This window comes from Pan troglodytes, chromosome 10 (assembly GCF_028858775.2).
Source record: "Pan troglodytes isolate AG18354 chromosome 10, NHGRI_mPanTro3-v2.0_pri, whole genome shotgun sequence".
Taxonomy (NCBI): Eukaryota; Metazoa; Chordata; class Mammalia; order Primates; family Hominidae; genus Pan; species Pan troglodytes.
Genome location: NC_072408.2, coordinates 22595039 through 22619673, shown reverse-complemented (window position 1 = coordinate 22619673; position 24635 = coordinate 22595039). Strand labels below are relative to the sequence as shown.

The window sequence follows — 24635 nt, the reverse complement described above, 5'->3', positions numbered from 1 at the left end:
GGCAAAAACACATCATTAACTGACAGATAATGTTAGTTTCAGAGCTCAAAAGTTATCTTAGTCATCATGTACTTTAATTCCCTCTTTTATGAAGGTGGAAGCTGAAACCCAAATGTCACCAAATGCCAGCTCATGCCTAATGTCACAGAAATATTTGTGCACTAATTCCCACTTCTTATATTCCCAACCTATTATTGCTACTCAAATTTGGGATAATGTAATTGAACCTTTAAAAATGAGGTACAAGATAATATTTAATAGACCATCATGAATTAATTTTACTCTTTGGAAATCAATACGTGTTTTCTCTTCCCCTTAAGATGTAGAAAGCCCCAGGACAACATCACTTCTTCTCCACCTCAACAAGGAAAAGCCACGTAATTCACGAAATCATAACTATTCTTGAGGTTACAGGAGAGGTGAGGTAGCAAGTGAACCAAGTGATGTGAATTCGAAGGAGTGACCAGCCCCTCTGGAGAGAGGCGACACACTATTTCACCTTTGGCAAAGCACAGCAGGAAGAGGATACAACATCGAAGCAGATAAGAAGAAAGCAGCTCCGAGTTTAATGGATTCATAAAGGCTGAGTATGGTCTAAATGGATGCAAAGAATTGCTCTGTCCAATATGGTAGCTATTAGCTACATAGAGCTATTTAAATCAAATTTTAAATGAACTAAAACTAATTAAAATTAAAAATTAGTGGCTACTATGTTGGACAATATGGACATAGAACATTTCCATTATCCCAAAGTTCTAGGTCACCACTGGTCTAGACTAACTGGGAGACGCAGACACAAACAGAGTCTACTGTCTCTCTCTAGCTTTCCCCTTGGGCCTCTACCCCATGCTCATGAGGACTACCAGAGGCAGGATAGGGGACTGGAGAAAGCCTCCCTCTGGGGGGCTGGGGATGGGGGTATGGGGGTGACAGGTGTGCAGATGATAATTGAAACCACTAAGAGGACAGCAAGAAAACTTACTTCCCTGGACCTTTCCTGAATACAAATGAGACGCCTTAATGTATTGTGGAGGGGCAGAAAAATCTTTCCTTTCTAGTTCTCAGGAAAATATCCCTTCTTTTGAAGGATGAATAGAAACAAAAGACGCCTGTTCCTGGGAGAGGAGCAGAAACTCTTTTGGGACCAGAGTCCTGCACTAATACAAAGTAGAGTATCAGTGGTTCTGCTACCACTGGAGAAGAGGCAGGAATCTCTCTGACTCACGGATTTAATGTAGAATTTCAGTGTCGGTGTAATTTGAGGGGTAAAAATGTCAAGAATGTCCCGTCTAACATCACAGGGTGTGCCTAAGCCTGAGGCTGGACCATGAGAACGAGGAACATCCTCTGTCCCCACCAAAAAGTTAGCAATGAGTGAAAAACAACAGCAGTCTATTGCTGGGGGAGCTCTTCTGTGGCGCTGGTGTTCAGGGCTTGCTGCATACTGAGGGTGAAACTGAAACACTGAGAAATACCCACTACCACTCCTGGCAGCCTACCATGGGAAGAACTGGAAATCTGTGATGAATGAAAGGTGTCTAATACCTTAAACCCAGCTCAACTATTGACTAGATCAACTCACTCCCCGTTCTACCTGACAGCCTAGCAATATGTTAAATTCAAATTCAACCATAGAAATAATTGTATTATATTATAATAATAAATATTAAGAATTACATGTATATTGTCTAAACCTGCACTATTTAATTTGGTAGCAACTAGCTACATATGGCTATTGAGCGATTAAAATTAGGCTAGTGCAACTTTATTTCTATTTAAATTTATGTATGAAAGTAAAAAAATGTGTAAATATGTATATTGATTATATGTTGAAGTAATATTTTGAATATAATGGATTAAGTAAACCATGATATTAAAATTAATTTCACCTTTTTAAAAAGCATTTTAATGTGTCTACCAGAAAATCTACTATTACATATAAGGTTAACATTCTCTTTTTATTGGATAGTGCTGTCCTAAATACTCCAGTTAAAAGACAAAGATTTTTAGATTGGAAAAAAAAAGCAAGACTCAACTCTATGCTGTCTGCAGGAAACCCTTTTACACGTAAAGACAGAAGTAGGCTGAAAGCAAAAGGGTGGATTAAGTATGCCACACAAACACTTAAAAAAGAAAACTATGGCTATTTTAATATCAGGCAAAAGGGAAATTAACACAAGGCATATTGCTTGGAATATAGAGGGACATTACATATAGTCAAAAGGGTCAGTTTATCAAGAAGACATAGCAATCTTAAAAGCTTTTGCACCTAATAACAACAGAGCTTCAAAATATGTAAAGCATAAACCAAAATAAGTGAAAGGAGAAATAGACAAATTTACAGTTACAAGTGGAGACTTTCAGATTCCTCTATCAGTCATTATTAGAACAAATAGACAGAAAATCAGTAAGGACATAGAAGACTTGAACAATCAACATGACCTGGTTGGTACTTATTGAAACTTCACCCTGGAAGTGCTCACAGAATACACAGCAAGAAAGACCATATTTGGACCCATAAAACAAATCTCAACAATTTTCAAGTAAAAGAAATCATATAAAATATGTTCTCTGATCACAACAGCACTTCCTCAAGGAATCAGTGAAAAAAGATGTCTGCAAAATTTCCAAATTTTTGGATATTCAACACACTTGTAAGCCCTACAGGTCAAAGAAAAACATCACAAAGGAAAATAGAATATATTTTGAATGGAACTCATTGCAAATGCTAAGTGATATTCTAGAAATCTTTTAGCATTACTTACCTATCAAATTTCTTCATGAACAGTTAGCTAAAGGGCTGAATCATTCAGCTGCAACTGATGAGGAATGGCTGAGTGCATGCTCATAAATGTTGGATCAGCAATCATCATTACAGTCCTAAATCTATTTTTCTTTGTGCCTTAATTTTCCCCCCCGGATCTCTCCTATTACTTGCTCAACTAAATTGTACTAATATTTATGGATCATCTATTAAGCAAGCGTAAGGCTTGGGCTAGGTGTTTATGAAATTATGAATATAAGTAAGACAGAGCTTTTGATATTAAGGAGTTTGTATTGTAGGCGTTATGTGCCTATATCTGCTGCCTAAATCTGACTTGCAATTCATCTTTTTCTAGAGCTTGTTTAAGACAGCATTTTACCAGGTAAGTTCTCCCTTTAATTCAACTAGTAGATCTGTTCATTATGTCTATAAACTTTGAAGGTCTTGGGTCTATGCCATTCCTAATTTTTAGGACTCACTACTGATCCTGGGATTCTGCCAATGGAGACTTTAATTAATTTTTGAGAGATGTGCTAAAAATATGTCCTCTAGCTTGGTTCTGAGTTTTTGCTTCTTGCAGTTTCTGCTTCCTTTTATCCCAACAGATAATATCACTGTCTTTCCCCGTATTTATCACCAGAACAATCACACATAGATGGCATTTAACAAATTGCAGCTGTTGCAAAACTTACACTAAAGAACACAAGCAAAAGGGACTTTGCTGAGCCATTATATTGTGCTAGTGATAAACTCTACTGTCTTACAGATATCAGTTTTTCTTCCACAGGTCAACATAGACAGTAGAGTCACATCTTAATTTGAGATTAGATATTAAAGTCAGTGAGTAAAGTGAAAAAAAATCACATGGAGTTAAAACTATTCCTAAAAATTTCCCAATGTCAGCCTTAACTCTTTATGACATGGACTAATGAAGGTTAAAATGCCAGTAATTTTTTTTCTTGGCATTTTTTCTTAAGAAGTAGAAGGCAAAGCTATTTTGAAGATGAGGTGGGGAATAACAATTGATAAATAAATATATCTTTTTCTCTCTCTCAGCCAAAGACCTATACCTGAATTTGAGCAGGTTAAATAGGAGTATCAGTTCATTGTCCCCAAACTGAATTGCTTAATATGAGAATACATGCTCTGGAAAAAAATAAACAAGTTATGATGACATTATTAAGCAACATAGCAGAAAATTACATGGTCCAATCATGAATTTGAAATTGTTACTCAGTCTCAAAATATACTACTTCATTGAGGTTTACTTTTTTTGGTTTAAAAATATTTTTGTTATCACAAGGTAAAGAGTAAACATCAAACTTCAGTTATATTCTTAATATAGCTCATAACTTTGAATCTACATCACTTGGCATTAAGGCAAGTGATTTTGCCATTCTGGGTGGAGTCTGTCAATTCGAGCCCCACGGGAAGAAACAGGGGAACAATAAGAAGAAACGGGACAATATTACACATGATGCTTACTTGTTAACACAGTGATTGATCTGGATGGCTTGGTCACCACATTTCCATTTACCACTACCAGAGTGATTATATAATAAAGGCCATGATAACTGGCCTTGAAAATAACAGGAGGAGGCAAAGTGCTGTTGAATTCCTCAAATTCGAAGAAATAATTTTTGGATTCACCAGTTATCTTCACAACATACACAGATGCTGGACTGATGACGTCTGAAGCTTCTAATGAGACAACGATGTTATTATCATCTTGGACAGTTACATGGAAAGCTGTAGCATTCTGTTGAATGAAACAGAATAAAAAGAGATGGAGGTTATATTCAGATAATTGGCAATAAAGTTACGCTAAGATAATTTTTACATATTGTTGTGTATCATAAACATTAGTTATGTTTATGATAAGCCTTATTTCTTAAAATAGAGTTACATAGGTATTTTAGTTACACAAAGAAAATCAGAAAGAGATTATCCTTCTTAGGATTAATAATCTTCTCAGGGTTTTACTTTGAGGATTTTTTTCCACTGAAAATCTGCTTCCAGTTTGTGGACAGTGTCATGTAATAAACAAAATAAACATCTTGTGGAGGAGTAAATAATGAATGAGTCATTTTGACACTCAAGTTCCAGAGAAGTTCTTGGTTTCAACTGTGCTGGCAAAGTTACATGGTTTAAAGAAGTACTCTTTTTGCTTTAGAGGGAGTGATGCTAGGAGAATATATCAAAGCAGTTATTTCGTCTATTTCCTCTCATCTGCTAGCTCTGAAAATTATAAAAAGGTCAGGATTGAGAAACTGGTGTTGATCCTTGTCATTAAAGATTAACCAGCATAATCTCTTAAAGATGAAGGAAGCTATGCTAGTGAGGAAGAGACCAGATGGAGGATCTGCTGGTGTCTAGGGGATCAGCAGTTGATGGACTTTTCAAAAACTTTGCTCCAAGTCTCCAAATATGTATTTATGGACAATACCTGAACAGTCATCCATGGAATTGGTTTAAATATTCCTCCCTGATTCTGTCTCAGAGTCCATAGACAGAATTAATTTTTCTTTCTGGTCTCAAACAAGACTCATGTACTTTGTACCACATGCTTGTGTTTAATTTATCTTCTAGGTATGTAGTGTCCCGGGTGAGTAAGTTATTCACTGCACTGAGCCTCGAATTTCTTTTCTATAATAGCAGGGTGGAAAAATTGCTGAAACTTGTTAAGAATCTACAGGGATCCAGGCACTATGCCAGGCGCTCCATATATAAAAACATCTCATTTAATATTGAAAATAACCTCATGAGATAGGTATCGTTATTTTTAATCTCACTTTGTAGCTGAGGAAACTGAGGCTCAGAAAGATTAAGTCACTTGCCCATGGTCACCAGTACAAAAAATCAGTCTCATTATTGTTCCACATGTTCATTTGTCTTCATCTCTTAACTTGCTGTCCTAACACTGAGTCTGTCATATAACACATAACACATGACTGTTAAGTTTCTGTTACATCAGTAAAGGAATGGCTGATTAAATTGACGATATATGGGCATTTGCCTCTAACAAATTACTCAATTTATTGATTTTGGTTTTATTATTCTTATTTTTAATTGACACATAACAACTTTACATCTTTATGGGGTACCTGTGATATTTTGATACATATATACATTGTGTAATGAGCAAATCAGGGTGATTGATTAACATATCAACCACATCAAACATTTATCATTTCTTTGTGTTGGGAACATTCAAAATCCACCCTTCTAGTTATTTGAAAATACACGATAAAGTGTCAATATAGTCCCCCTATAGTACTATAGAGCATTAGAACTTATTCCTCCTGGCTAGGTATACTTTTGCATCCCTTAACCAGCCTTTGGCTGTCCCCCTCTCTCTCCCTCCCTTGGCTCTAGTAATGACATCTGCTAGAGCAACTTGCAAGTTTTTTTTAGCATTGTGAGTAAAAACGTGGTATTTATCTTCTAGTGCTTGGGTTATTTCACTTGATATAATGTCCTTCAGGTTCATCTATGTGGTTGCAAATGACAGAATTACCTTTTTATTTTAAGGCTGAATGATATTCCACACACACACACATATATATACACACACACCCCCACATTTTCTTTATCCATTCACCCTCTGCTGGACACTTAAGTTGATTCTGTATCTTGCCTCCTGTGAAGAGTACTGCAATAGACATGGGAGTGCAGAAAAATCATCAACATACTGATTTCCTTTCCTTTGGATAGATACCCAGTCGTGGGATTGCTGGATCATATGGTAGTTCTATTTTTAGGTTTTTGAGGAACCTCCATACTGTTTTCCATAATGGCTGAACTAATTTACATTTCCACCAACAGTTTAACTTATTGATTTTTGTTTCTCACATATTTTCAGCAACCAAATAAAGCACACAATACACATCACTACTCTCCAAGAGGTTTTATAGACTGAAAAATGTACTGACTTTTTCTTGTTATTTTATTTTTCAGAAATCCAGTTTTTACAGGCTCTAGTACTTATAAAGAATGTCTGGCATAAACAAATTTAATTCTGTCTTAACATTGAATAGACTAAATTGTGTTCCTGATATTCTTATCATACTAGACCATAAGTCCTCTAAGGTCGGGAACTGCATGTTATTTCCAGCTGCACCTCCAGCTCTAGGATCAGTACCTGGCATATGCTAAGTGCTTTTGATGTGGTTGATCCTAGGCAGATTTCTGTAATATGAGATAGGCATTGAGAATGAACTTTTAAAACATCCCTTTATTGGACTATGTCGTGTAATAAACAAAATAAACATCTTGTGAAGGAGTCAATAATGAATGAAAGTCATTTTGACACTTAAGTTCTAGGGAAGTTCTTGGTTTCAGCTATGTGGTGAAATTACATGTTTTGAAAAAATACGAGGGAGTGAGGCTGCGGCATCCTAGGAAAATTCTAGGAGAATGTATCAAGGCAGTTATTCCAGACACATGGGCAGGTTTCTAACATTGAGCAATGTACTTCTTGGATCAAACACAAAATATGAACCATGCTATATTGCCAGTGGTCCAGGTGGAATTGTGAGGCTAGCATAAAGTTCATAAGAGCATTTCATTGTTTGGGCAAGAAGGATAAAACACAAGAAAACAGAAAAAGAGCAGAAAAGGTATTTAATGTGCTGCCTATACATGGAGCTTAACAAATACTAGCTCCTTCCCTTATCCATTACTCTTTTCTTTCTTTTGAATTATGCTTCTGCAAGTTCTGCTTCAGTTATGGCCATGCAAGTTCCTCTCTGACTGTTTCTCCAGCAAATAACCATATACTCTGGACAAATTACCAAATTAACAACTGACTAAAGACTGAATCATGAACAAAGCAGAGAGATTTTGGAGGGCAGTTGACACTTGACAGAATTGGCACAGAATGAGTTATTTTTATGTCTATCTATCTATCTGTCTGTCTGTCTGTCTCTCTGTCTGTGTGTGTGTCTGTCTGTCCGTCCGTCCGTCCATCCATCCATCCATCCATCCATCTTCTACATCAGATTATAGCCAGAGGGCAGATGCTTCAGTCAGTGTGAGATAGCTGAAACTCTGACAAAATCTCAGTCTTTCTGGCCTGAGGCAAAAGATGAGAGAATCTTGGCAACCACTGCTAATGGAAAGTGAGTAGGTAATCCTGAAAAGAGGGGGTCCTAAAGTCTGTCCAAACCTCAGGCTGATTCCTGAGCCATGCATGGGGAGGTCAGGCTGCAGGTAGCCCAGCCAAAGCTAAAAGAATGGTCCTAAGGTTCAAGCTGCCACCCACGAGAAAGCATGTGTAGGTTTCATCCAACCAAGTGAATTTCTTGCTAAGACAAAAATATTAGTTTAATCCTGAAACAAAAATATTACAGCCTTTATAACATAATACTCACAATATTCAAGAAATAGTCCAAAATTAGTCAATATACAAAGATCCAAGAAAATGTGACTAATTTTCAAGAGAAAATCCAGGTTTTGGATGTAGCCAAGTACTTTAAATCAGATATTATTACTATACTTAATAAACTAAAAGTATGCTCATAATGAATGAAAGGGTAGAAAATCTCACCAGAGAAACAGAAACAACAAAACAAGTAATTCTAGAACTGAACATAGTTCTGTGTTATTCAAAGGCCTTTTTAAAAAAAAATCAAGAGAATCCTTGCAGTATAGGCATATTTGGTTTCATCCTCAGTCATTTAGTCCTAGCCAATGTCCTAAAGAATGCAGCCCACACAACTGAAAGGAATTTAAAAATATCTAGGGCTCAAGTAGTGTGCTGCCTGCACACCAAGACTGAGGGAAGACCCCTTGGCTCATGGGTGCCTGGTCTTTCCGCACATTCAGCTACAGTGAACAGGACTGTGGTGATCGTCATACTCATCTGAAGAGGAGAACAGTGCAGGGCTAGGCTTCTGCATCAGGGTGAGACCAGCGCCAGATGTGCCCTACCTCCCTGCCTCCTGAAATCTTCCTCTCTGCTACTCAGTACTGATGGCATCACTCATCAAGACCAGTGTATTCTGCTACTGTCTTGTACCTGTGCTGGGGGAGAGAAATCTGCTCCTATCTGAGCAAGAACTTGGAGAACTTCCCTTCTAGGTTCCTTTTAGGAGAGCAAATGCTCTGACTTAGATGAAGAGATGAGATGGGCTTTGCCCCACCTACAACCTCCTCTCCCCTCCCTTCTCTTTGAAGAAAAGATCAAGAAACCTAGTGTCTCCAGTGGAGGCGAGGGAGGCTTTCTATGAAATAGTGGGGAGCAGAACACATAAAAGGAAAAAGTCATTGTTCACATGGGAGCAATTGAAACACAGGCTGCCGTCTGTCCAGCTGGCTGATTACAGAGTAATGAAGGGCAGACCCCCTCCTCTGCTAGGCTGAGGTGCTATCGATTCTCCCCTTCTTCCTCAGTTAATCCCAGAGCTTCCAATTCCATGTTGGGGTTTGAGTGCCCCTCTAGAGGAAGGGCTTGTTGTATACTCAAATTGATTCCCAGGGGCTCTTTCTAAGGAAGCAAAAAGGGGCTGGGGATGATAGTATCTGAAGGTTAAAGTAGCAACAGATGCCTTCTTCCCCTTCATAAACAATTTTTTATTCTTCATCCTCACCGTCTCAGGCTTTACATAGGAAATCCCTAGAATAGAGGGGTTGGGGATCTTCTGTTCCTCCCTGGAGTCTTTCCGCACATTCAGTGCGGTGAAGGTGAAGGTGAAGGGTGAAGATGAGAAGAGTATGTATTTTAAAAAATTAAATTTAATGGCCGGGCGCGGTGGCTCACGCCTGTAATCCCACCACTTTGGGAGGCCGAGGAGGGCGGATCACGAGGTCAGGAGATCGAGACCATCCTGGCTAACACGGTGAAACCCTGTCTCTACCAAAAATACAAAAAATTAGCCGGGCGTGGTGGCGGGCACCTGTAGTCCCATCTACTCGGGAAGCTGAGGCAGGAGAATGGCGTGAACCTGGGAGGTGGAACTTGCAGTGAGCCGAGATCGCGCCACTGCACTCCAGCCTGGGCGACAGAGAGAGACTCTGTCTCAAAAAAAAAAAAAATTAAATTTAATAATAGGCCACTCTAACCTCCTTTTGCCTGTGGTTGTGACCTGTGCCTGTTGGCCCTTTTCTGCCAATAGGGTAAACAGAACTCTCTAACTGCTTCTTCTCCCTTCCCCATACCCAAATTAAACACACATGCGCAAAGGTTCGTAATCCTTAAAAAGAAAAATTGATCTTAGATTGTTACCTGTATAACATAAATTGGGATTAACACTAATGCACATTAAGACCTGACTAAGCCAGGCTCATTCATCTGTAGAATATTTTTAAAGAGAGTTGACATTTTTCAACCACAGCATTTCATAAGCTAGAATTTGAAGTTAATAGACTTCTATTAGTAATTGAAGCAATTGTCAGTATCCTTAATATGACTAGAAAGGTCTAGGTTGCTATCATAGATGCTTGATCTCTTTTCCCTTACTATACTTTCTTTTAAAACCTATTGGCTGATGATCACGGACATCCTAGCCTCCTGCACCAAATCTAGAAGTATTGCATTGTTAATGGTTCGTGGCCCTATGTGCAGTCTGCTCTTGTACCCATACCCTCCAACTTTGCTCTGTCAGTGTCCCAAGGGGGTGTCGAATCAATGGTGGGTGTGAAAAATGAATTGAGAATGTAGGGAACAATTTTCTTGGCCATCAGAAGCACAGAGCAGCTGGGTCATGGTTGTCCCCTGCTTGGTGGAGCAGGGCAGTGCCCGCAGTCCAAGAGCAAGCCCTGGGCAATGTGCCAGGTGAGGAACATTTGTTGATGAGTGTATAGTGTGGTGGTGGGTCACAGCTGTGCAAGAGATACCCATGCACCCAGAGCTTCCAGGCCTCAAAGGTAGATGGGATGCCCTCCCATCCCTCTGATGGTGCCATGGAGGCTATCAGCACAATGTGTGCTTATGATGGACAGACCCAAAGTGCAGCGGGAGCACTTGACTGTCTAGTGAAGTCATCAGCCCCTGTCCTGGTGGGCTGCTTTGCCCAAGGGTGCTCCTGTTCTTGCCACTTTGTCCAGACTCACGCTCTGAAGGCTAACTCCTGCTCCTCCTTAATGCCCCCATACCCTTGCTGCTACAGCTAACCCAGTGGGGTTGGATCCTGTCTTTACTAGGGGCACTAATTCTTCCTCTAGCATCATCAGCTTACTTTAGTGTGGGGAATACAATGCATTTTTTAAGGAAAGCAAAGAGCCCTCCCTCTAGCCTTCCTAAGCAAAACAAAGAGCCCTCCTTCATCTCATGGTGAATGCATTGCCGGGATCAAGCAGGGAACACAAGTAATATGTAGGTTGGCCTCAACATCTCCTGCCTCATCATCTTCCCTTCCTCTTAAGGAAAATTCATCAGCATTGAAATACTTCTAAAATTCTGGCACCACCACCACCACCACAGCAACAACAAATTAGACCCCAATCAACTAGAGCACCCGAGGTCTCCAGCAATACTTCTTAAACTTCTCATTTTTCCTCTATCATAGCGCCCTTCTCTCTTTAAACTTCTCTCTCTGCAAATTTTATCTTTTCTTCTCTTCTATCTTTTTGCTTTCCTTACAATTCTCTATAGACAGACTTTACAAGAGGGGATCTGGAACAGCTGAGATGTCCTCATTGGATAGAGGAGACTTGGGTACGAGGAAAAGAAAGAGTAATCATACCCATGATAGAAGTTACTAATTGATATTCTCATCTAGTCGATACAAATTAAGAACCTACTAAGAACCACACAATCTGCTAAGTACTGGGGATCCAAAACACAGTCCTGCCTCCAGAGCTGCAAGTTTGCTGGTGGTCAGTGGCTGTTTGTTCATGAAATGCTTAGTGAATGGGGAATCCTGACTATAAATATGCTTTCAAATTAACCGAGAGCTGATGGAAAATCCTTTTACTTTTAACCTATTGGAAAATTTGCCAAAGTGTGTTTCATTTTTCATGATACATTTTTTATACTAAATGTACTTTACGACTTATTTGGAATCTCAGAATTTTTGTATCTCAAAGGCCTAAAAATAATGATCCTTACTAATAAATCTTACTGTCCACAAATATAAATAGAAATCATATACATATTGTGCTTCATATCTGAAAGTTGCATTTTTAGGAGAAAATATTTATTTATATTTCCTTATTATTCACTTTTCACCTAGATAGTACTGTTTGGTGCATAATGGGAAAGTCTGTTAAGCAAAATGTAGACAAATCAGGCACTGAGTATCCAGTAGCTTTGAAATCTGGCTTTTAGTTCTGTTGATTATAGCAGATGATTCACTAACTCAGAAAACAATAAGTTTATAAGCATCAAATATGTAATTATGAAGAATTCTTTCTCTATGTTTTAGCAGCCAATAACAGAAGGTGGTTGTGATAATAAGAAGAAGAGTAAATAGACTCAATTTTTAAAGTGTTTAAGAAATATATGTCTAATGTGTGTCGTGATGCTTCATAGGCAATAAAATCACCCAGAGAAAGGGACTAATCTTCCAAACGCTAACGACAGCTTTGGGGATGATTGTATCAGCCATGAAAATAAGCATTGGCCCATGCACTTCCAGGTTGCCAAAAATAAATCAGAGTGGGCTAATCAGATTCAGTTGGTGCGACTAATGAGAGGAAGACAGCAGGCCAAGTGAGATCTAGGCAGTGGGCCTAAAAGAAGTGTCATCTGTGCTCTTGCTTTCTACTCTGTCTTCTTTACCTTAGCTTTTCCTGGAATCTATGTTCAGGAGAAAATTCTGAGTGTACGCTGCAGGCATGTAATCCCTGCTGAGAAGTAGAGCAGGAAGGAACAGTTAAAAGTAATAGAAACTGATCTGATAAATGTAGGCAAGTCCAATGCTGATTTATTTGGTTACTGTAAAAAAATATGTAAAACTTTTTTTGAGATGAAGTAATAGTATTGCTTGACTCTGCAGGAAAAATATTTTTACTGAAATTTCCTTTACATAACAAATTTAATGTAGTGATTTCTCTGGTCCAGCATTCTCATTTTACGCTTGAGAGAACAGCGGTGCAAATGTCACACAGCTAATTGATGTCAGGACAAGGTCTAGGATCCATATATCCTTATGCCTCTTGGTACTTATCTTTCCATAACCAGTGGGGCCAGGTAACTGAGGCAGCAAAAGGGGTCTGGGCACTTGGCTTCAGCAAGAAGGGGAGCCCAGGAGCCTGTGACCTGTTCTAGAAGCAGTCTTCGGGGAGAGAAGCTACTGGAGACAGAGTGGGTAGCACTAAAGAGGAGAATAACACAGGATGAGTTCCTGGGCTGAGGGACAAGGACAAAAACGGGTCAGAGATATGTTCTAGTCAGAATTGAAGGAAATCTCCCACCATCACTGAAAATTTAGCACTATTGTCCATTAATCCCCTCATCTGGGCCAGGCTATGTGCTAATTTGTTTATATATGTTTTTTCTTTTACTCCTCACAGCAATCCTTAGAAACAAGAGTTATTATCTCCATTTTACCCAGACAGGTTAAATAATTTGCTTAAGAGCAAAGCAATAGCCTTGAGATCAGAAGTCCTGGGTTTCTCTTCCGTCTCTGCAGCCTTTTACCTGTGAGAACTAGGGGAAGTCCAAGCATCTCTTAACTTCATCTTCTTAATTTATAAAATAGGGCTAATTCCTAAAACTCATGGAATTTTTGTGAGCATAAAATGTCTTTCGTAAAAATGCTAACACTGTGAACTCAATAAATACTAGTTGTATTTCAAAGGTTATTGTGTTATATTTTAGTTTTGAGTCACTCAATGCTTTTTTTTTTTTTTTTTTTGAGACGGAGTCTCACTCTGTTGCCCAGGCTGGAGCACAGTGGCACCGTGTTGGCTCACTGCAACCTCTGTCTCCTGGGTTCAAGCAATTCTGCTGCCTCAGCCTCCCGAGTAGCTGGGATTACAGGTGCCCACCACAACGCACGGCTAATTTTTGTACTTTTTAGTAGAGATGGGGTTTCACCATGTTGGCCAGGCTGGTCTCAAACTCCTGACCTCAGGTGGTCTGCGCGCCTCAGACTCTCAAAGTGCTGGGATTACAGGCATGAGCCACTCAATGTCTTTTAAATTATAGCGGTTCTATAAACATTTGTTTAACTAACTTCCAAACACTACAGAATTCAGTAATTACGTTCACCGGATGTTTTGTTCACAGAGCCCTGGAGAGCTATCCATTTGTTAATTCAATAACACACAAGCATGAGCTAAGTGGCAACCGGGCAATAGGCATCATGCTAGGTGTGAGCACAGGCACATGAGTAAGACGGGTACTGGAACTCTAGGAGCTCACTCTGTAGTGAGAGGCAAACTCATAGACACAGTTAGGATCTGAAGTGTTATTAGTTATCGAATTTGAATGACAGTCCAGATGACACCTACTCTTCTGCCTGTCTGAAATTCTATCTGAGCTTGCACCTTCTTATGGGACACTGCTTCTTTCCCACTCTAAATCTAATGAGGGCCTGACGAGGGTTGCTGATCATGTTACCCTGTCACTGGGTCTGAGCAGGCACCTTGAAGCAGTCTAGGGGATTCATGGCACCTGGTCCCCTTCCTGTGATGCTCATGTGGACTAAGCCAGGCCATCCAGAGTGGTTCCTCTGAAGTTTTATAACTAGAATTCATGGGAAGGAGCTCTTGCTCCTTTCTGGCTTTCAGTATGTATGAATGCAGAGCTGAAGTGTTTGTAATTTCTGCCCCATGAAGATAGCTGCTAGTGGTAGACTCCCTGATTTGGTCTGAGGTCCTGGTCACACTCATCCAAAGGCTCAGCCACTGTGCAGTTTGGTGACGCAAGTGAATAAAGCCCAACATATTCTTTAATTTGTTTGATCTAGACTTCCAAGATTTGCATCCAAATATCCTGGCCAATACAAGAGAACTGTTCAGTGCCACGGACATGTAGACAAGAAAGCCCTCAATTCTGCTCCTGCAGATGGGTGTGAGGGAAGGCTTCAGGGAGCAAGTGATGTATGAAAGATGCTCGTGAGTTTGCCAGGGGAACCCGGGTCAGAAAAGGCACTTGTTAAGCGGGAAGAGCATCCAGAGACCTCTAGAGTGTTTAGATCAACGGAGGATGCTCAGAATAGAGTGCTGGTGACCCAAGACCAAGACACGCCTTGCTAAGGAGTTTGGATATTTTTTAGGCCAAAGGAAATCATGAACTCTTGTAATGCAGAAAAGTGATATGATTCCATTACAGTTTAGCAAGACTTTTATAATTAGGAGTATGCAGAATAATAGGCTGACTGGGCTGATGTAAGGCCAATAGGCAGTAAGGAGGGTGTTGCAATAGTTCAGGCAGGTAAGATGCTGAGTCAGAGCCAGTGTTGGTTGCACCAAATCAGACTGTGTGACGTACATCCAGAGCATGGTCAGTGCTCCAGCAGGCAACCCAATAAATGATCAGACTTATTAAAATTCTGCTGTGCTCAGGTTACCACCTAGGAAAGAATAGGCTGCTCAGTTCTTTTAAATAGTAATATTAATGATGTTTGGTGCTTACATAGCACTTACGGCCATGATTCTCTGCAGACATTACATAATGCATCCACTAAACATCCTGTCCAGCTACCAGGGTACCTTTTCCACCTGGGTATTCTTTCTTTTCAGTTTCTTCAGGAAAATCAGAGTCCCGGGGCTACACTCGCCAGGTTCCTTCTGACACCTGACTAGAATTATTCACAACTCTCAGAAATTGTCAGAGCAGATTTTGGCTGTTGATCTCAAAGGCCAGAGATGGCCTCTCTCTAGTCTTCCATTATTTATGCAGCCATTCCTCAGATATATTTTGGGCAACAAGCATGCATCAGAAACTGAGCAGAACACTGGGGATACCCTCTATTTGGGAGTAAAGAGGAAGACAGGAGTTAGGAGTCTTTGCCCTTCCTAGAATTGTGTCTGACCAATAATAATAGCAATGATGATAATAAAGATGATGATGATGACATAACAAAGAGCATCTACTTACATCATACTTACTGTGTGCCAGAAACTTTCCTGAAGATCATATGGCAGGTTCTTAAATGCTTGTTGAATTAGAATATTTACAACGGGCTGTGTAATACTAGACTTTTTAATATGTATCCTAAATGTATCCTTTCAGATAGAGTATGCCAGTTCTCTACTCCTGTGGGATTTGGTGCCTGAGCCTAGTGCATGCTCAGTCTTTCCTGTGTTAAATGATCAGATGCAGGCTGGAGTGCAGTGGCCGGATCTCGGCTTACTGCAATCTCCACTCCCCGGGCTCAAGCGATCCTCCCACCTCAGCCTCCCAAGTATCTGGGACCACAGGCATGCAACACCAAATCTGCTTTTTTTAAATATTTTTTGTAGAGACAGGGTTTCACCATGTTGCCCATGCTGGTCTCAAACTCCTGGGCTCAAGCAATCTGCCCACCTCAGCTTCCCAATAGATACATTCTTTATGGTTTCAAAATGAAGAAAACTCATCTCTTTTGCCTGTTGTTTGGTAAAGGGACTCCCATCTCCCAATTACTGTCAGGCAGGTAATATACATGTGAGAGGCAGCCAGGTGTAAGAGGATACAAATGATGGAATGTTAGCAGACTGGAGGGTACATGCACTGTTTAAGAACATCATTAAAAAGCACAATTACAACAAAATAAACCCCTGCTAGCCAAAGAAAATACATTGGCAGGTCTGCCCCAGCCTGTAGGCTGCCAGGTTATAGCCCTTGAATTCCTTGCACTGCCATTTCCTTGACCATTGCTCATCTTTTGTCCTTCAGTTTCTAGATCATACTCTATTTTCTTGGCCCAACCAGAATGTAGGTGATAGCTAAATCTGTCACCAATTAAGCATTAATTTAAAATAAGTACAAATGATATTTTCTTATCAAGTTGCCATGTGTGCATGTGTAAAAGGACAGTTCAATATATATAAGAATGCAGCAATTATTTCCTGACTTCTAAAATGAACTCAGGCTGGAAGCTCTGCACAACTCCTAATTTTGGAGATTAAACAAAACACACTTGAGGAAAGAATTCAACCGGCCAGTTTTAAGTGAAAAGAAATTGTTCTGCCAAAAAGAAGTGCCAAGATTTTATGTGATATGTAGGGTAATAATAATAGTCATATATCAAATTTTATATTTTAGAAAGCACTTTCAAATATATTTTCTCCTTTGATCCTCAGAACATTCCGTTAAGTTACTATCTCAATTCACAGAAGAAGAAACTGTGGTTCAAAGAATTAAATGGATTTCTCAAGGCTACCCTATTATATTGTGGAGGAGCTAGTACTCAAGGCAATTCTTATAACTACAGATTTTTGACTCTATTGTACTACAGTCCCCAGACTGTAAGATCCTGGAGCCAAGATGATTTCCCAAATGCTACCTTTCATATCTGTACTTAATTGGTGGCAAATTCCCTCAGCACAAACTGTGACTGACTTCTAGAATATGCCTGATAAATCCTCAAAAAGTGTAGCATCATGAAAAAAACAGAAATTTTGGAGACACAGAGATCTGGGTTCAAATCCCACTTAAGTGACAGTCTCTCACTTTTATTCTTTGAACCTCAGTTATTTAAGGTAAATCATGGAAATACTAAAAGATTATTATGACAGTTTTTTAGGGGGTAGGGACAAATGAAACCATACATGCAAATTTTCCATCCAAGGATCCGATATTTAGGAGATCCTCCAAAAGCAGTAACTAATGTTTCTACAAAATTTGTGATCTGTTTTCTCATTGATTTTCTTTGAGACATACACATTTTAGAAGCTGTATTTTTTTTTTTTTTTTTTTTTTGGTCAGGACACTAACGCCATGATTCCTATTTGGTTCAACAGCTATTCTGACTTTCAGTCTATTTATTCAGTAATCAGTATTACTTCTCTTTGTGGCATCACAAACAAGAGCAGTCAGTATTTCTTTTTCTTGTTTTGTCTGCAAATGACAGCCTGAGCTCACCTGCTTTACAGCTCACCTGTTTGATGGAAGGTTACCATGGGAACAGTTTTAGGGCCTACTGTGCTGAGAAGTTTAAAGACCTGGAAGCTGTGCTTGGCTGGTGTCTGACTGGGTAGGGGGTCGGCCCACAACCCAGGAACCCATAAAATACATTTGTTCTCAACAGTTCAGTGATCAGGCAAATTCCAAAACTATGCAACATTCTTCTGGCATAATTTGTTATGAAAAACAGGGGTTCCTGACAGGTTCATTCTGCCTCTGAAACAAGTTTTATTTTCATAAAATGAAGCACCCACAAATATCATTTTGCCTGACTTTATTATTTTCCATCCTTCTTTTCCATGCTTACTGGTATTTAGAGTTTGAAAATGGTTTTTCCCCAGCAAGTTGTGAAAATGTAGCTGTCCCACTTATTGAAAGATAATGTGAAAGACGGTGGTGCTAATCATTTATTTTGGAATGGATGAGTTCAGTCAAATTTCCCCACAGGCATGAAATGTCAATTCAGCTGTGACACCAGTTAATTAAATCCTGATGATAGCTAACAAGAGTGCAGCCTACTTACGAAGCTCACAGCATATTTAGGCAGTATATTGTGACCTTTTGTAAGCACTGCCCTTTAACTCCCCTTCTTGTTGGGTTGTTAATATCAGCAACAAAATTGTCAGAACTTTAAAGCAAATAGTTTAATAAGCCCTCCACCTTCACTAAGGTTTTCTGGGTCTTCTGAAAGACTGATCCCTATATATGCAGAATAAATTAAAGCCCAGAAGTTAAGGGAGATTTAGGGCAATCCTTTACACAGATGCTTGACTCAATGTTTACCTTCAGATAGTTTTTAACAATTGAGTGCCTGCTGTATGCTTCTTGCTGAGAATATGACAGTTAAGAAATCTGGTTTCTGTTCTAGTGGTGTTTTGAGTCTGTGGAGAGAGAGGAAATACATTATTTTAAATAACTAGATAATTGCAAGTGGAAAAAGCATTGTTAAGAAATATTTGATGATCAAGGAGCTCCTAGCAGGTGGCTGTAGCCTAGAGTAAGTGCTAGTTAGGCAGAGACCTATGGGCTTGTAAGAGTTGACCTGATGATGAGTTGGAGAGAAAGAACAGGACCTAAGGACAATGAATGTGAAGGCCTGGGTGCTGGAGAAAGCACAATGTGGATGAGAAACCAAAATAACATTTGAATGGCCAGTAGAGGTGGCATCATGGGAAACTTTGTAGACCCTTCTAAAAAAGTTAGAGGCTTTATGCTAAAGGCGATGGGAAGCCACTTGTGGGTTATTCAGCAGGGGTGTGGGATGATCTGATTTACCTTCTGTAATAGAAGCAAAAAGTTTATGATGTTACTTGCTGGCTCCAGAATTCCTATTGGGGGTGGAAACTTTTATTGGAAAAATACTTGGTAACTAACCACTTGGGATAGAAGGAAATACTGATGGGGTGAATTGAGGAACCTAGGCAAGCAAACAAAAACCAGACATCCAAACTGGGATTCAAATTACAACGGATTTGAATAAAGAATAAAGAATAAAGAAATCTGGAATAAAAAAAAGGGTATAAGATGAGAGCCCCCAAGATGATATGATGCTGGGATGAAGAAGGGGCAATCTGCCAATGGAAACATCCAGATGGTGAGGAGGGCAGAGGACATTCAAGACTGGAAATATCTAATGCACCATTGGGGAGTTCACATTCTGAATAGCAAATAGTTCTCCGTCACCCTGAGTCCCAATGTTCACAAATGCTTTGTATGAGCGGATCATCCATGGAACTTGTAGAAAGGGCTGGGTTTCACCTGGAGGTGTTAGGGCACAGAAGCAGTATTTGTGGAAGTTGGCTCCTGAAGGAAGAAGAATTTATAAGAATGAATGTTTACACCAAATTAACAAAAACTCCAAGGGGGATTTGGATTTCCATCAAAGTGGAATAAGACTTTAAGCTAATCTTAAAACTCAAGGGGCAGGAAGGTCCCTCTGGTTAGAGTGTGGCTAACTGGTTGGTGAGTATAGGCAGCAGTGGATATGACTGCATTAGGCTAGGAGAGAAATGATGGCCACTAGGACTAGGGTGGTATTGGGGGGAATTTAGAAGGCATATCCCTTAGCACTGAGTGACTTAAGAATGGATTAGTTGTGGGCTGGTTATAGTGTTGATTTTGTACACACACACATACATACACACACACACACTCACCCCTACCTCACTACCATAAAAGCAGGAGAGCAGATACTAGCAGGGAAGGAAGGAGGGTGACATATATCATTAGTTCAGTTTGATATATATAAATTATGAGATGACTGTGGGCATCCAAGCGCAGATGCCAAGTAGGTGATGGGATACACGGATCCAGAAGTCAGAAGAGAGGTTTGGACCTAATATTTGGAAGTGATTGACTCAGAGATGAAGCTATGAGAATCAAGGAAATAGCATAGTGTGCTATGCACCTAGAGCTTACTTTTATTAAGAGCCTACTTTGTGTTAAGTACTTTTTAGGCATTATTTCACTTAATCCTCTTAACAACTCCCTGAAGTAGATATTACTATTTGCACTTTTCAGATTAGCAGTCGAGCCTCTGAAAGATTAAGTAATACATCTAAGGCCACACAGCTTTAAGATGGTGGATATGAGTGTTAATCTCACATTCCTTTGATCCCAAAGCCTATGTATTAACATTGATTCTACACTCCCTGCATTTCAGGTTTGTGCCACGGATGATTCCTTATTCTTTTTCAATCATGAGATATGAATTATCTCTTTAAGATCAGTCATTTTTATTACATGAGGAGTTACAGGGCAGTTGGCTGTAGTGGAAACAGTAGTGATTTAAAGACAAATAGGGCTGAATATGAATGTTGGTTGCATGGTATACAGACAGAATTTCTCTCAGCCTTAGGTTCTTCATCTATAAAATGGGAGAAGGACACCAACATCACAAGGTTGTTGTGAGATTAAGAGGAAAAATGTAATTAAGGTGCTTGCCATAGTTTAGATGTTACACACACTATGTGCTTAATTTTGATGGTTTAAAAAGGTGGAAATTACATTTAATGCATATTACTAGGAAAGTTCCCATTATAGGCATTGCAAAACTTTCTGAATAACATAAGAAACTCAACAGGCAAAAAACAAATTTAAGATTTCCCTTGCATAGGAACCCTCAACATCATGCTAAAAATCTAAAATAACCATCACACAATTTTTCAATGTGCATTTTTTCAGAAACCATGGTAACTCAGATTTGCCGTTACTTGAACTAGTGACAAACATAACTGAATCAGAATGATTACTTCTTGTGCTATTAAAATAGTCTCTGACATATTCTCAATCTTTTCTATTTTTATCTTCTTCAAAATACTAGATTATGAAGCATAACAGGATTATATTGGGACAGGATTTTGTTAAAACAATAGAATTATGAAAACAACAGGATTATGTAGAGTAATGAACAAAAATATTTTGATTAAAAAATCAGCTTGTTAGATTGTTGTACACAGGCAAATTATATAGCCTGAGACTCAGCTCTCTCATCTGAAAAATGGGGTTAATACTTCTTTCAACCATACTTTTGTGATGATCATATTGGATAATATTTATAAACCACCTAACATAGCTGGGTGCATTCTAAGTATCCAATAAATAGCCAGCTCTGATCATGTGAGTATTCAGCATTTTAAAACTTGGGGGAAAAAAAAACCATGGGGTTTCTTATTCATTACCAAATAAAAACTGAATTACTTAGCTTAGCACTCAAAACCTTCCACAATTAGTCCCCTATTTACCATCCATCTTATCTGCCACTACTTCTCTGTCACAACCTCCATGAACCCCATTAAATAGCCAAACTCCGCAGTCTCCATATGCCCCGGCTGCTTCCCTGTCTATGTCCTATTTATGCATTCCTTCTTGTTGAAATATCCTGTCCCTGCTTCAAATATCTGACACTATTCAAGTGCCACTTTCTGTGAGAAGCCTTTAGGATACCCCAGGAAGAATCGATTTCTTTCTTCCTGTAAACTCACAACCTTCTGTCTGCATCTTAGGACACATGGCTGTGTACCTGGAAACATACAACTCTACTAATTGGCAGATTGTTCTTAGAGTAAGACGTAGAAGTAATTTTAAATGTCTCTTCTCCTTTACTAAAATTCTTCTGTCCCCAAGTTAGGTATTTATAACATCTTCTTAAACCAATATATAAAGAAGAAATATGTTCAGGTTATTCATATAAAACAGAATATAGCTAGAACATTTTGCACGTTCATCTTCATTTCACAATGTTAACTTCAAATTGTCACCATTTCTAACTTTCCAATGCATGAGTAATATGTTCAGCCAGCATTGATGCTATTTTGAATTACAAGAAGGCTGGAACAACAATATGATATTTATGTTTTATAAATGAAGCTAAAAAATATCTTTGTCTTTGTGAACAGCTGTAAAAAGACAGTATTCAACTTATTGCACCAAGTGAAAGGATTCCATTCTTTGGAAGGATGGGCATTTATATAAATCATGCTGTGCTATTTGGTGTTAAGGAAACATTATTACTTTTACTTGACATATTGAACTTGTTAATTGGTGTGTCATCATTAAATATTTTCTTATTGCTTGCTACCATATGTATTTCAAAAAGTGAAAAATAGAAATTTAGCATCATTAAGATAATTTTAAAAATGATTTTTATTATTAGAAAATTTTAATGGTACAAGTTCTAATGACAATGTTGAAAATTTTCATAGAATTCTTTACAGAAATGTTTAAGTCTCTTTTCACACATTTGCCTATTATTTGAAAGCCTCTGTTCATAAGATGGCTGTTATTGGTGGTCTGAAACAAGTATATCATGCTAATTTACAATAATCCACACAGGTTACAAGAAACAAAATATCTCTATTTACAAAGGTTTTATTCAATTTATAATAAAGACTAAATAAAGTCAGCTGGGCACGGTGGCTCATACCTGTAATCCCAGCACTTTGGGAGGCCAAGGCGGGCAGATCACTTGAGGTCAGGAGACCTGCATGGCCAAGATGGTGAAACCCCCCTCTATTAAAAATACAAAAAAAAAAAAAAAATTAGCTGGGCGTGGTGGCATGTGCCTGTAATCCCAGCTACTTAGGAGGCTGAGGCAGGAGAATCCCTTGAACCCAGGAGGTGGAGCTTGCAGTGAGTTGAGATTGTGTCACTGCACACCAGCCTGGGTGACAGAGTGAGACTCAGTCTCCAAAAAAAAACCCAAAACAAAACAAAAAAACTGAATAAAGTCATAGCACGTAGCATTTTCACCAGTGGCCGTGTGTTAGATCCACATGATTTGAAAAAACCAATGTTAATGTGCTTGAAGTTCTGAAACATGCCTTTCTTGTAGTCCATGTTAATTTTCCATTTGTTAACTACTTTATTTCTGTTTCCTCCTCCCTGCATAAGATTCCCCTTCTCTCTTCTGCTGTGCCTCTTTTTTTCTCACTTCTTCCTCTCTTTGCATTGTTTCTTACCATCTCCTTTGTGCTATGTTTAGTTAGTTCTGTATATAAAATTTCTGGGAGATTTTAGCCATTGAAGTACAGAAAATGAGAACTCACCTATCATCTATCAGAGTATACAGCACAGTACTTTACTGTTTGGAACTTGAGAAATATCTGTAAAATTAAATTTATCTATCCATCCACATAACCAGCCTACATGTTTTGAGCCTTTAACCACATATTCTCACTGTGGCTGTCCAGCCTACCCCTCCTGTGTCAGAGTATTTATTTTTATTATTATAGTTCAGTTTCTGGGTTATTAAGGTAAAACCATATTATTGTATTATAGAAATGAAAGAATACCTGGACAAACAAAGAGAGCTAGTAGGAAGAGAAGCATGAAAGTAAAAAGGGAGGAAGGGGGAATCAGATGGAGAGAAAGAATATCTACAAAGAATAGCTAGGAGACAATGAAGAAAGCTTGTAAATTGGGAATAAGAGTAATATTGAATGATATAATGGCGATAGAATAAGACTGATATTTTGCATCTTTTCTGGTTATAACTCCTACCTGTATAATTATTTAATGCCTGACAAAGAAGGAAACTAATATAAATATCTCAATTGTTTCCTTATCCACCATCCATCTTCATTTTTTCTTCTATGACTATGTTATAATTTGTTTCTGATTTGCAGAGAATGCATTCTTAAAAAAATCATAGATAAAACTTTAATAAATCATATGTTGCTATGGGAACTAATAGAGCTTTAATCTTCTCCCTTTCCATGCAGTGGCTGTTCATTCACTGGGCTAAGATGGTGCCACAGAGATTCAAATATTGGATGGGAGATTGGAGTTTAGGATCTATTGATTCATAACTTTGAAGAGTTATGAATTAATAAAAGCTGAACCTTTGAGTAATTTCTAAGAATATTAAGAGATACATGCCAGATTTCCTTTTAGGTCATAAGTATCCAGGATTTATTTTCTTTACAATGACAATTTCTCTCAAGCCTTTCCCATTAAGTTAAGCTTTGAGAAAACAAATCACACACCATTTGCAGAAGAATTTAATAATAATTCAATGCATTATTTTGCAAATATATTGGTGCATAATTTATAATAATATGATGAGTTATATATATAGTATATAACAATATGATTATTTGTTTCATTGGAATAAGAAATACTATTAACCTGATGCATTTGTTTAATTGATTAATGCATCTACATTTTTAAGTATTCCATTTAGCTTCAAAGTAAGAAAGAGATTTTTAGTTATCAGGTAATTATAATTAAGCCCATACTGACTGCTGTAATTAAAGAGAGAAAAGAATAATAACAATTGTAATAGCTAGCATACATTAAGTGAATAATATATGCCAGGAATTTTTCTACATGTCTTGAGTGAATTATGCCTATTCCTTAAAGCAATATTTAGAG

The 24635-nt window shown here is 38.5% G+C and overlaps 1 protein-coding gene across 2 annotated transcripts in view; it reads right to left on the bottom strand.

Annotated features, from left to right (window-relative positions):
- The window catches only part of PTPRO (protein tyrosine phosphatase receptor type O), a 265422-nt gene that overhangs the window by 108900 nt on the left and 131887 nt on the right, over positions 1–24635 (bottom strand). For both annotated transcript variants that reach the window (XM_016923013.4, XM_016923014.4), the window contains exon 2: positions 4250–4523. In XM_016923013.4, the coding sequence (XP_016778502.3) occupies positions 4250–4523 (274 nt within the window). The remainder of the gene's footprint in view (positions 1–4249; positions 4524–24635) is intronic.